At 35.4% G+C, this 13,626-nt stretch overlaps 1 protein-coding gene across 1 annotated transcript; it reads right to left on the minus strand.

Moving 5' to 3' along the window:
- Positions 1–10,201: 10,201 nt before the first annotated feature.
- LOC130749131 (style cell-cycle inhibitor 1-A) lies at positions 10,202–12,987 on the minus strand. The gene is made up of 4 exons (XM_057602427.1): positions 12,832–12,987; positions 12,466–12,582; positions 11,103–11,158; positions 10,202–10,567 (listed from the first exon to the last, which is right to left on the minus strand). Exons 1-4 carry the CDS (start codon positions 12,887–12,889, stop codon positions 10,340–10,342), a joined length of 459 nt encoding a protein of 152 aa, XP_057458410.1. The 5' UTR covers positions 12,890–12,987; the 3' UTR covers positions 10,202–10,339.
- Positions 12,988–13,626: the final 639 nt, after the last annotated feature.

Here is a 13,626-nt window from a genome sequence, read left to right on the forward strand (position 1 = left end):
CTTATTGTTTGTGCAGTTCATGAAGGTAGGAAATGTGGAGGTATGGAGGGTGGGAAAATATGATTGATGATATTATAAATGTCTCCTTGCTGTCTTGTATGTTGTGGTTGTTGATTAGGAGGGCAACTTGGTACATGGACAATGGTTTATTTGGTTGGGTTGGAATCGCATGTTGCAATATCTCATATCTAGCACCGAGGGATGCGAAGGAATCACTATGACTTACCTTTATATTTGTTGGTTTCTCCCTTGTGTCCATGACAAGAAAAATTGGGCAGGATGTTAGTGGTAGGGTCCTGGTAAATAAGGGGCAATAAATCAGTTAGTTTGTCTTGTATATGTGTAACTGACACTCTTTTTCAATTAGAATGGGTTTGTAGGAAGCTATGCATTATTGGCTCCATTCGCTAGGTTTGTAGTTAGCTAATATCAATACTTGATGTTTCCTTGTCTCTTTGATCTGTATGGGTTGAAGTGCCTCTTATACTTCCATTCAATATATAATATTTGCTTATAAAAAAGTGTTAAGACAAACAAATATGTCATAAGAGTGGATTCAATTGAGAAACACCAATCAATTGAGATTTTCCATTGAACCCATCAGCACCTGACAATCAAGAATTTCAACTATTCTTAATTCCTACTTGTCACTGTAACAGTAACGTAAAAATATTTTGTTAAGAACGAAGTCAATATCCATAAAAGAAGGTTATGTTGTTAGCTTAAAAACAGATAGATAATCAAGTTTAAAATAAGGTGCACCTGACAATGGTTTTAACGAAATACATAGTAACCAATTAAGTGAATATAAACAAATACATAGTAATCAAGTTTAAATGAATATAAATATTATAAAAGATAACATTTGAAATAACGTCTAAGAAATTGTTCATATTGATTGGATTGACACTTAGAGTCTGTTTGGTGGTAAGGATAAGGAGACGTGATAGGATAATGTAATCATATTCTCATGTAATTCGTTGTTTGTTACGCTAGCGGAATATGATAATGCAATCTTGTGATCCCTTATAATATCATGTCCATCATGTGTATATTTTATCCTGAGGGGGAGCTAGGTTTTAACTTTTTTTTTTTGAAACAAATCAATATTTTTGCATCTTATATTCTTTTAATGGTTCATTACATTTAATTTTATGATGAAAAGGCTTGGATGTTAGGAAAATGGTATAGAGAAACCTCAAATTCTAAGAGGGGAATAACGTTACAAGGGGAGAATAATGTTGAGTAAGACTGTAGTTCAACCATCAAACCCTACTTAAAGATCTGACTTTCACAAAACTTGTATACCTTAAGAATAAGAAATGCATCATCCCCAACTGGTAATCCGTGTACAACATATTTGACACAAAAGTCTAAAAGGACATCAATGCTTGCAGGCACTTTTTGATAAAATTGAGGAAGAGCATTGTTAATTTCCCTTGCAACCAGTGTTATCAGACTCGGACCGGTGATCGACTCGGTCGAGGCACTGGGTCAATGAGTCAATGGTTCAACCACTGGGTCATTGGTTCGATTGCTTGACTCGGTTTATATTATAAAATTATAATAATTTAAAATATAACCTTAGTATATCATATATATAAAATAATATGCATTCTTCCTAATAAGAAGCAAGGTGGTGTAGTGGAAATTTGGATTAGTTTTCCTCCTCTAGGTCCTGTGTTCAAGTCCTAGCCATGGCAATTTTTTTAAATAACTCTCAATTGAATATCATTTGACCAAATAATTAACATTAAATGTAAATTAATTACACTTTGTCCATTAAAAACAGTTTTGACAAAAAAAAGGCAAAATCAGAAAAAAAAAAAAAAAAAAAAAAAACTGACCGGTCCATCAAAAAACCGGCCGAGTCGCCGGTTTATCCCCTGAACCGGCCGGTTTAAACCGGTTTATACCGGTTTGATTACTTGACCGATCTAATTAATGGATCGGACCGGTAAGGGGTCCGATTCCCAGTTCAACCGGCCGGTCCGGTCCAAGTTTTATAACTATGCTTGCAACACCAAGGGTCAATAGCTATCAATCAACCTTTGTCGAAAAATATCTTCTATGTTGTTTTCCTGTAACTCAAGTCAATATCTCCATCAATTGGTTTTGCAAGTTCTTTGGCATTTTCATCATTGGAACCTAGATCACCCAAGATCTGTTGACCCGTTGATTTTTTTGTGACCAAATTCCTAGAAGTAAATGAGCCACGTTTATTTCCCCTTCTTCACCTGACTTTAATTTCTCATTAATTATAGTAAATGAGCTAGGTTTTAACTTATCTTTAGAGGATATGATAAGAGTTTTCTATTATTTTTCAGTACCTGACCCCAAATTAAATTATTTTAATATTTATATTTTTTAATTTTTAATTAATATAAAAATATTAATTTTAATAATAAATCAATTTAATTAATTATCAATTATAGTTTTAATATAAGGTTAAAATTACTTATTTACTCATATAGATTTCATTAAAAAATGGACACTCTTATAAATGGTGAAAATATTTCACTTAATCGTATAAAAATAAGCATTTGTTTTCCTTATCACTTGCTAACACTCTGCTAATATTTATTTTTTTTACTTATATTATGATATTAAAATTATAAACTAATTATTCACTAACACGATTAATATTAATTTTTTAACAGTAAGTAAAGATTAGTTTTCTCTTAACATCTACTATTAATTAGTCATAACAAATTTACTTGTATAATTATTTATAATTTTAATTTAATTTTTTTAATAATATTAATAATATTTTTAAAAATTAAAAAATATAGAATTTATTACTTTCTACTATTAAATTAGAATTAATTGGCTATTTCTATAATTTAAATTTAAATTGGCTAGTAAATTAAAAATAATTTAGATTTAGTTAATTACAAAAAAATATATAGACTCTTTTATAAAAATAAAAAATAGTATACTAATTAATTTGAAAATTATAAAATTTATAGAATTTTTTTTTTGTCAAAATAGAATTAAATTTTGAAAAACACTACGTACTCCACTCAAGTTTTTTCTTACTAATAAGATGATCTTTGTTTGGAAAAACAATTATGTACATTTATTATTTATATCATATGATATCTGTATCCACCTCAAACACAGGATAGGATATGAGCTTATCCTCCTCTTATCATATCATAATTTTATCCAACTCTATCATATCTTACTCTTATCATATTCTAACCACCAAACTAGTTTTCATGATAAATATAGGCTAGTTGAACTCACCAATGCATTCTTGAAAAAAACCTATATTCTCAAAATTATTTTATTCTCAAGTGAAGGATGGCAGTTAAAGCTTCATTTTTGTTTCTTTGCTTCACTGTGTTATTTCTCATAGCAACTGAGCCTGATATTTTTCTTCATTTGTTGTTTTTTTTATACAATTATCTAAGCTAAAAAGTTTAAGTAGGATGTGTACATTAATTAGCTTGGTTGCATGCTATGTAAAATCGTGTGCAATGAATATTAAGGTTTTGACAAGTGAATGAATTTTGCAGGTTTTAAGGTCCAAGTCAGTGCACAAATAAAGTGCACAATGGATAAAGATTGTGTTTCTTTACAATGCGGTCATTGTCCCGCGACTTGTATTCGAGAATTTTGCGCTTGCCCTTATCCTCCACACAAAGAACAAGTTTGATGAAAAAAAATGTTCAACAAAATAAGAGTTATGATAAAGCTACTTTAATGATTCAGTGTCTCTTATATTAATTGTTGTAATAAGAGGTTGAAATTTTGAAATAAATAATTATATCAAATAAATCTTCCTCCACAACATTAATGTCTTAATACTTGAAATTTTATTTTCCTTTTTGGGTGTGTTTTTTCTTTTATGTTTTAACTTATGGCTTTGTCTTCTAAAAGAATAAATATATGATTCATAATGATATTAAGAAAACAACCATCATTATTAGTCTATATTGTGTTGCTATTCAGATTCAGGGTTTTCTTTTCCTTCTCTTGCAAAAATACGTAAGGTAATTATTTGGATTTCAAAATAGTGAATGTTTACAAACGTGGTTCATTGAAAAATGTTGGATTTTATAATAATTTGTTATACATGTCTAACTCACTTGAAAGCGTGAAATACAAGTTCAAATTCCAACAAGTCCAACACAGTTGGTTGTTCGCTTGACTTCTTAAGTATTTAAGCAAGTGTGTAGTGTGTTTGGTGAAAAAATTGTCGGAAAAATCTATCAATTTAATATGATCTCAGAACCTCCAGGGGATTAGTCTTGGAGGATTACTTTATAAAGCTTAAAAAATAAATCTAAGTTCAACTTTCACCCGCTCTCTAGCCTTCCGACTGTGAGTTATATATTTATGTGATATCATAATTTAAATTGGTTTAGTATATCCATATTCCTTCTTTATTGAAATCCAAGTTTAAGTCAATTATGGAGGGCGCGATTTGGGTGGTTTTTAATGGACGCTCAAGAGTTTCATTGATGGTTTGGGTGGTAGAGACTCGGATTAAGGTTTGTGGGATTTGCACTAATTGTAGTCAGAGGTTGGTGGTCGAGGGGTTGCGCAAGGAGTTTTGATTTGTGGTTGGTTGATTGGCCGCAAGTGAGAGAGACTATATGGAGGCACCACCTCAGACGTCAACGTTAACAGGCCTCTTTGTAGCTGTTCATACTGGTTCTTGTGTCATTAGTCGAGCAGCTCATGTACTTTTGGTGGAAGTGCAGAGTAATGTGTTGGTTTATTTTCTAGTGGAGTATAATTATGATAGTGGGAATTGGTAACATCTTGTGACGAGTCGTGTTAATTGTTATTACGTTAATGGAAGCACATGGTGGTGGGACAGCCAATCCATGCATATGATCACATCCAATCCCTAGAGGGGTAAGTAGGTTAAGTTAGCTACAACGTTCTCTACCTAATACATGTTGTTCTATAATAACTAACTATGTATATACTTATATCAAATGTATAATTAACAATAACTAGCATAAGGTTATTCACTTACGAACAACCTTAAAAAAATAATCTATATAAACAGTAATCAAGCACACTCTTCCTCCAATTGACACCCCATCAATCGGTCTCAGAGTTCAAACATCTTAAGCAGACACTCTACCCAAAAGCTCTGGTTTTCTCAACCAAAGCTCTGATACCACAATTGTAACACCCCGGTTTCTCAACTGAGGAGTCACATTAGTTACCTAACAAAATCTAGGGACTATTTCGTAATCCTAAGAAAACACGATAATTTTTTTCCTTTTCAAAGCAACTAAACACAGTTTAATACATAACATAGTCTTAATTAAACAACCCGTTCTCGACATATAATAATAGTGTCTTACAATATCATAAGCAAGTTTCCAAAATAAGTACGCTCACTTAGACAAGTGGCGAAGATAAGGTTTAAACAACAGAGTTTTCAGATGGAGAAAGAAACTCAGACATAGTCCTCCAAAAAGGGAGAAGCAACTGCTTTATCCACCTTTACTCGACCGCCCACGGTCACAGTCTCCAACTCGAACAGTAAAGCTTCAGCGGAAGGCTCTACATCGCCTAATAGCGTTAAACGCCTAAACAACAAATAACAAACAGAAAGGGTTAACTCCATGCAATTACCATGTATAAAAGAGAAAATCATGCTATTCAAATTTAATTACCTAGCATGGTAGATAAACTAGCAACATAACTCAACTCATATATCAACTTAACATAAATTAACTCAGATAATAATAACCTCAACAATGTAACATCAAATCAGATATCAATAAACCAATAATTAAAACCCAACAACATAGGGTCAGGTGTTAGTTCCCTATAATGCAACTATATGCTACTACCAAAATGGATCGATCAGCAACGTCTCTAAAGACGGGACGATCACGTGGGACAATCACCACCACACCGCCACTTAACGCCACTATGGACGGGACAATCACGTGGGACAATCACCACCACACTGCCACTTTAGGACATCTCGAAAGATGGGACGATCACGTGGGACAATCACCACCACACCGCCACTTTATAACGCCTTAAAAGACGGGACAATCACGTGGGACAATCACCACCACATTGCCACTTCAAGACCAAGCCCTAAATGCCAAGTCAATCAACAACAATGCCCAAACCAATGATTTATTCGGAGTAACCACTTGTTATTCCTATTATCAACGAACATAACTCAATTCAATTGCATACCAACTCAGCTCAATGACAGAAACCAGTAAACGGCCGAAGCCTCTCAGAAAACGGTGACACACGTCTCAATAAGTTTACTCGGCCGAAGCCTTCAGAAAATATTTGGCACAAGCCTCAGAAACAGTCAACATAAGCAAGCATACAACATTGCGAGCATAATAATCATAATCCAGTGTCAATCAATATAAACATCTTCATCTCAAACGCAGGTAGTGCGATAAAAGCAGGCAAGACTCAAGACACGCTAAAACTGAGTTACCCTTACCTTCGTGAGTAGAAGTTATGCATGGAAGTTGTGAACCTAGAACAAGGAAACACAATCATCAACACAAGCTTCACTAGGAGCAACACGATCTAATAATACTAATCGAAACCGGAAAGAAAGCTTTTAAAGCTTCAGAGTTCCTATTTAAGCACAAATTGACAACGGAGACTTTGTTCGCTAAAACGAGCATAACTCGAGCTACAGAACTCGGATTGACACGAAACCAACGCCAAAATTTCGACAATTGAAAGAGCTACGCTATAGCTCAGGTCATAGAGACCCAAAAATTATTTCTGGACACGGTACCCTAACAAATAGGTTTCGGCCACTCTCAAAAATAAGGTTTCCGAACTTTTTCTTCGATCTAAATCAATTCCTAGGTATTCTTAGGCAATATCTAGGCCAGGGAAACTCTCAGAAAAATTATCGGGTCGAAAAATGTCGCAGGGGTATTTTGGTCAATATTTTTAGCTCGGAAACTCAAAATCAGAATTTCGAAAAACAAATTAGATGGGGTCGATACCAACGACGATTATGATGACTAATCCTACTAACGCTAAGCTCAGCCGAGGGTTTTAAGCCTAAAGGGTGAAACTTTAGCCAAAAATGGGTATTTCAAGCAGAATTGAAACTCGGCGGCAGTTCGGCGAGAATCGGCGAAATGTAATCCGCTAAACATGCTCTTGGGCATACAGGGAATAAGTTTAGATAGAGATATCGAGTTATTTGGATAGTTTTACAAAAAGCTCAAAACTTTGAGCACAGAAAGACATAGGGAAAAGCGACAGAATTTACGATCAGAGGTAAGGAAAAACATCAGTACCTTGAGGCCTACGCGTAGCAACGAACTGTGGGACGATCAGGCAAGAATCGGCGAAAAACTCTTCTCCTCCTTCTCCTCTTGAAGCCGCGGGTTTGGGTGTGTGTGTTGGGGATCTTTTTGTTTTGTTTTTTTTTTTCATTTTCCAAGCTATTTATAGGAAATGGAAAACGCGGAAAAATGAAAATTTCGCGATTCCGATTTTTCCTGCACATTCCTCCGTGAATCCTAAGATAGGTTCTGGCGACAGAATTCCAAAACTCAAAAGAGGTTTCTTGGAATTAAGGTAAACAATCCAAAGTCGGTGTAAATCTATTTTACCCGAAAAACTACTTTTTGTAGTGAATGTCGGATGAGAAAACTTCTTTCTGAAGAAAGATTGGAAACATTGAAAGAAATGGGTGTACGCGTGTGGAATCTTCGTTTGAAGCTCCGAATAGAAAAAATCTTAATCAACCGTTTATTTTAGGTTTCTTGAGCTATCAGGGTTTTAGTTTCGGCAAACCTCCGAGAACTAGAATCGGACGTTCGTACATCCCAGGGTTTCGTATCGAAACGCTTGTCATGGAAAGATTAAGAGAAGTTATAACATTTCTCTGAAGATTTTGAAATTAGTTTCCATCGTGTCTTTAAGTGCAAATTAGTCGTTTACTGACGCTCTCGTCCTAGGCATAAACGAATACTCCTTGTGCTATAAATTATATCGACTATAGTACTATTCTTAGTCATTTCCTGAACTTCCTTTTCCATAATATTAATCCAACCATCAAACGAAAGTCAAGTTCCTCTCACACTTACACATAATCCTATGCGTGAGTTGGAAATTATTTATTTATTTAATTCTAAAATCTTGGGTCTTACACTTACCGCTGAGTGCACTGATAGTAAAATAAGAGATTTAATCTCACAGCTAAGGTTGTGGATACCTTAATTAAAACCTAAAAGAAATTTAAATTATAACAAAACTAATTGTGAAATTTAAATCAGTCAAACGTCAAAACCGATTGATATAACATTGGGGGAGTTGTTAAAAACACCACCCTCACCCTCAAACACACCATCCCTCATCTTAAATTTCAATAGTTGTATTATTTTCGCACTTCTTTCTGGCACTACATTACCTGAATTTAAATTAAATAAACAAAAATACAACTACCTAATTTTTTTTTTTGTAGATGACGCTAAAGAAAAGAAAAACTAAGGCCTCAAGTGAGGAACACTCATCCTATCAGCAAGAAGGAGCGATGCCAATCCTTGCGGAGGAACCTGGAAAATCTCCACCTGAACGGAAGGCAGATCAGCGCCATGTTTAGCCATGAAATCCGCTGGACCATTACCCTCCCGAAGCATATGCTGCACATCAACAAACCAAGCCTGACCAATCAAAGCTTGGATACGACGAATTAACGCTGCATGCACATGGAATCGCGACACCGGCCCAAGCACAGCCGCAATGGCTAGAGTAGAATTAGAAGAAACCGCTACCGCCAGACCCTGGAAAAGCGCCATTAACTCGGCCTGCAAAATTTCAGAGTGCCCAATGGAACCAGCAAAGCAGCAAATAAATCCACCAGTATCTGTCCGCAACACCCCGCCAAAGCCAGCTGGCCCAGGATTACCTTTGGAGCTACCATCCACCAACAAAGAAATCCAACCCAGCGGCGGAAAACGCCAACGCACCCAACGCGGAGATGACGGAACCACCCCATCCCGACCACTGTCCAAAACGCGAATAAGCGGGTTAGCCAAACCCCACACCGAATGCAAGGAACGCGCCGCACTGTCAAGAACCTGAGAACAACGGGACCGCCAGATGCACCAGAGAATAACGAAGAAGATACCTCGATTCTCCTGAGGGATCACGTCAACCCAAGAACGAAACGTAGTGCAGGTCCAGAAACTCCCCACACCAAAGCCCGACGAATGCCACACTTGCCTGGAAACCTCGCAATCCCGCAAACAGTGGATAAGGCTCTCTGGCGCCCGCTTGCAGCATAGACAAAGCTCAAGCATGGGAATGCCCCGACGAACCAAGGTTTGTATTTTTATTATCTAATTTTAAATTTTTTAATTCCGATTTGTTAAAATTGAAGAATCTCTGAGAGATTTGTTTCAATTCCGAAGAATTCAATTCACAAAATAGAACATTTTTTTATATGCAAATGTTAGTTGTTATAGTAAATTAGTTTCTTCACCAGGGTTTGAACCCTGGCCCTTCTCCATGCAAATTCCTTCATTTCCCTTAGCTCACCAAGTGAGCTACTCCCCACACCCCACAAAATAGATCATGAACAAAGGTATAGCAAAAATCAGAATTTGAAAGCCATTATAAGATTTACACTATCAAATTCTTATTTCCGAATGTGAAAAACACGTATTCCGGAATTTAATTTCAGAACACAACTTAAACACTAGTATTATGAGAAATGACTAGGCACATGTCAGAGGTAAGGGTGGTGTTTTTTTATATATAGGTAAGGGTGGTGTTTTTAACAATACCCTAACATTTGATATTGAAATGAGTTTAAGAAATGCTAGGAACAGTCACTTTGTCACTAATCACTATTTTTCTAGCACTCTCATTGATTGGTTAAAATTCATGTAGAGAGTGTTAGAAGGAAAAAGTCAAAGTGAGTGTTTCTAGCACTCTCTTCCATAGTACATCATACACACGACATTGTTCATTCACCTGGTTGTTAACCTCGTCAAACATTTGACAAGCCCCAATGTGTGGGGGGAAACCAAACCAACAAAATTTGTGGACCACAATCCATACACCCCACCACAATGTTACAACTAAAAACATTTTTATTTTCCATTATTTTACTAACAAAACCTCCTCACATATCTCAGGTTAGTCAAGCTTCTTAATATTTTTGTTTTAACTCCTCTGTTCTCTTAGACCTTTACTTTGGTGCCATGAACTACTCTTCTCCCTCAAAGATTGATACAAATGTCATTTACACAAATAAAAACATATATACTTACTAACTTTTATGTCAGTGGTTAGAAAGCAAAGCTAAACAAAGGGTCTACACTGAATCCAAATAAATGTTCTTGTTACTCAGCTACTTCTTGATTTTCCAGTTATGGGCTGTGCGAGGTCCGCTTGCAATGCCTTCATAGTAATTCGATTCGAGTTTTCCTCTATTCCAAGCCTTGACAAAATCGCCAAACATCTCACGTGCCGACTCAGATGAAAGATCAGAGAAAAACACATTCTTCTCTTCTTTCAGCCAGGTAGCAAACTCATTATTCTTAGCAAAATAGTCCTCATTGGACAAATCTTGGAATTCCTAAATTTGAAATAACGAAGATTATACTCCGTAACTACCAATGAACTAATAGATGAATAATCTCAAACAATCACGGTTTCAGACTAGATATTCATATATGATAATCAACAAGAAAACATTCAGTTTTTCAAAGGAGTATCATGATTAGACAAGGAATGGTCTATGTTCAAAGTTTAAAATTATTTGATAAGTATTACTATCAAGTATCAACACAGGGGCAACCAATTGAATACTGAAGTCAAAGAACACTTTTGGACTTCTGGACATTGCAGCATGAAGCCATGAACTACTTTTGTTGTTACTTTTCTACATTCCTTTCTGTCTGGTACGTTTAAAGCTTTTCTAGCTCATATAATAAAACTCAGTATAAACTACAAAGACAGTGCTGGAAAAGCTGGGGGTGGGACAATAGAATTAAACGTTAAAAAATAAAAAGCGTGGCTGCACGACACAAATATCCACACTGCAAGAAGTTTTACAAGATTTTTTTGCATGAAGCATCAAAACTAACAAGTAATATTGAATAGCAACTCACCATATGGCCATCACCTTTACTACGTTTCCTTTTGTCCGTGTCTTTTGACTTCTTCCCTGAAATAAAAATAGAATGCAGATAAATTTAGCCATGAGAAGAATCCCATTCCATAAAGGAGTATAGTGGTTAAACATAACCCTTGTCTAGGGAGCAACAGACATGAGTCAAAGTTATTGCCCATCAGATATAATATTAAGGACTAGAATAATTGTCATAGAGAGAAAGATCATGAACATCTCTTCTTCAAGTATGTTACAAAAATCAAGTAATATACCAATTTAAAAAAAAAAAATATCAAAAGGAAAAAGTTTATACTTTACACACATTTCTGTCATTCCTAAAATATTCCATTGTTTTGTGGAAAACAATATAGAAAGGAGAGAAGTATTTCAGCAAACGCTTTATTCTTAAAATTGAAGCAAGCATTTCCAAAGAAAGATGGTGGAAGGGATACGAAAGCAATCTTTAGTGCCAGTTGTAGGCAATAGTAGAAGGTAACATGTGTTTTGAGTTTATACTAAATAATGGAAGTTGTAGATCAAGAGATAAACTATCCACAGCAGTGTTCCCATCAAAAGATGAACATTCAGGGATTATCTACTATTAAGGTAATTTGAAAACTTAGGCTCAAATACTTGTAATATTCAAGTAGGAAGAACCAAACAGAATAGGGAAGGAAGATAATCTGGTGGCAATTGAGAGGTGAGAATCTAAGAGAGAGTATAAAACAAGGGGGCGAGAAGGAGAAAAGGGAGAATCAATGAAATTTCAGTTGTAAATTATAGACTGACTACTGATCCATTAAAGAGAAAATCCAAATTGATAGCAAAGGAATCCTAATTACTAAACATCCCAATTAAACCAAATTATTGGGAAAGAGAACCCCCCGCCAATCCCTAATTGCAATCAATATTTATAGATCCCTAACCACACAAATGAAATTCCATAATCCTAAAAAACTCAATCGCTATGATTATAAAGCCCATTTGGATATGGGCTTATAAGAGCTTATTGAAGCTTATCTACTAAACATGCACATAATAAGCTTTAATAAGTGCAGTTTGAAATGCATCCAAATGGGTAGTATACCATCATAACATCTTGAATTTGCTTTGAAATGGTGCATGACAACGATGTGTTATGTACTTATGTTTGCCTGTTTGGCCTATTACCTTAGGAAATCAATTTTATGAGCACATTGCACTTCAGGCAAAGTATTCATATTGTTAAGAACATGATATCTATTTGATAACCATGTTGCACTTCAAGCACCACTTCACACACATGCTTACAATATTGGCTAAATGAAGAATCAAAATTCAAACCAAACTCAAAAGAAAAAGAAAACACACATCATGCTCACCCTTATCAGATTTTTCTTTGGAATGCTTCTTGTCCTTCCTTTTCTCCTTCTTTTCCCTCCTCAGGCTCTTCCTTTCCTCATCCTCCACCGTTCTCTTCCTCTTACTCTTCTTCTCATCTGTTAATTAACACTACAATTAACAAACAATAATAATATTTAATATAAACATACTAGACAAAAAAAAATCCAATTTTTGCAATACCCATAAATCGAAATACTTGAGAATTTCAGTTCATAAGTAGGGTTTAGTGCAAAAAATCCAATATTTCTAAAACCCCTAAAAAAAATTTCCGTGTTATTGATCGCAAAACAGGTTGCACAGTGAATCAATAGGGGAGAACAGAGTAGAAGAAAACGATGAAGTACCTTGAGAATCGGAAGGTGAAGAATGAGAAGGTCGCTTCGATTTTCTGTCGCTTCCCATGGTTGATGATTGCTTCTCAAAGTCTCACAGATGCAGGGGGTAGAGAATGTGCAAAGCTTGTGCTGCTAATCAATTTAACTATTTATTTCATGGGAAACCTCAGCTGCCAAAGTAAAATATAATTTTGATTTATTTCTCTAATTTTTTATTTTCAAAATTTTTAATTTGTGATAATTGTAAGCATAACATGACACAATTTCCAATTTTCCATGCTTTATGTACCAAAATAAAATATGTTCGGACCTGCGGGTCTTACAGGAACCGACTATATTATCGGTTTTGAGTTAGCTCAAGTTGTAAGAGCGACATAAGGGTTGGGAGGGTGAAGGGTCCATGGTTCAAACCCTGAGGATGACTAATTTACTAACAACTAACATTTGCCTATAAAAAAATGTAATAGGTTAATTTTGCAATTGATTTGGTATGGATCGGAGCGAACGAGCCATTTTTCAAACGTACGGGTGACTCAGACGAAGAGTTATATTGTTGAAAAAAAACTTTGTCATTATTTGTGTCTAAGCACACTTGCAACCATTCCCATCCATGAACCGTGAAATCTAGCCACGTCAAAGGTTCAAACCATGCGTCTCTAACTCATGGCATCTCGAACTGCTAAGTTAAGGCATACTTCCATGGTGAGTGTTGTTGTTGAATCGGAAAATGAAGGAAAAGATGAAGATTTAAGTTTAGCAATGACATGGAGAAAAAGAAGGTAGGCGACGACTGCAACTTGTTAT

Source organism: Lotus japonicus, chromosome 3 (genome assembly GCF_012489685.1).
Source record: "Lotus japonicus ecotype B-129 chromosome 3, LjGifu_v1.2".
Taxonomy (NCBI): domain Eukaryota; kingdom Viridiplantae; phylum Streptophyta; class Magnoliopsida; order Fabales; family Fabaceae; genus Lotus; species Lotus japonicus.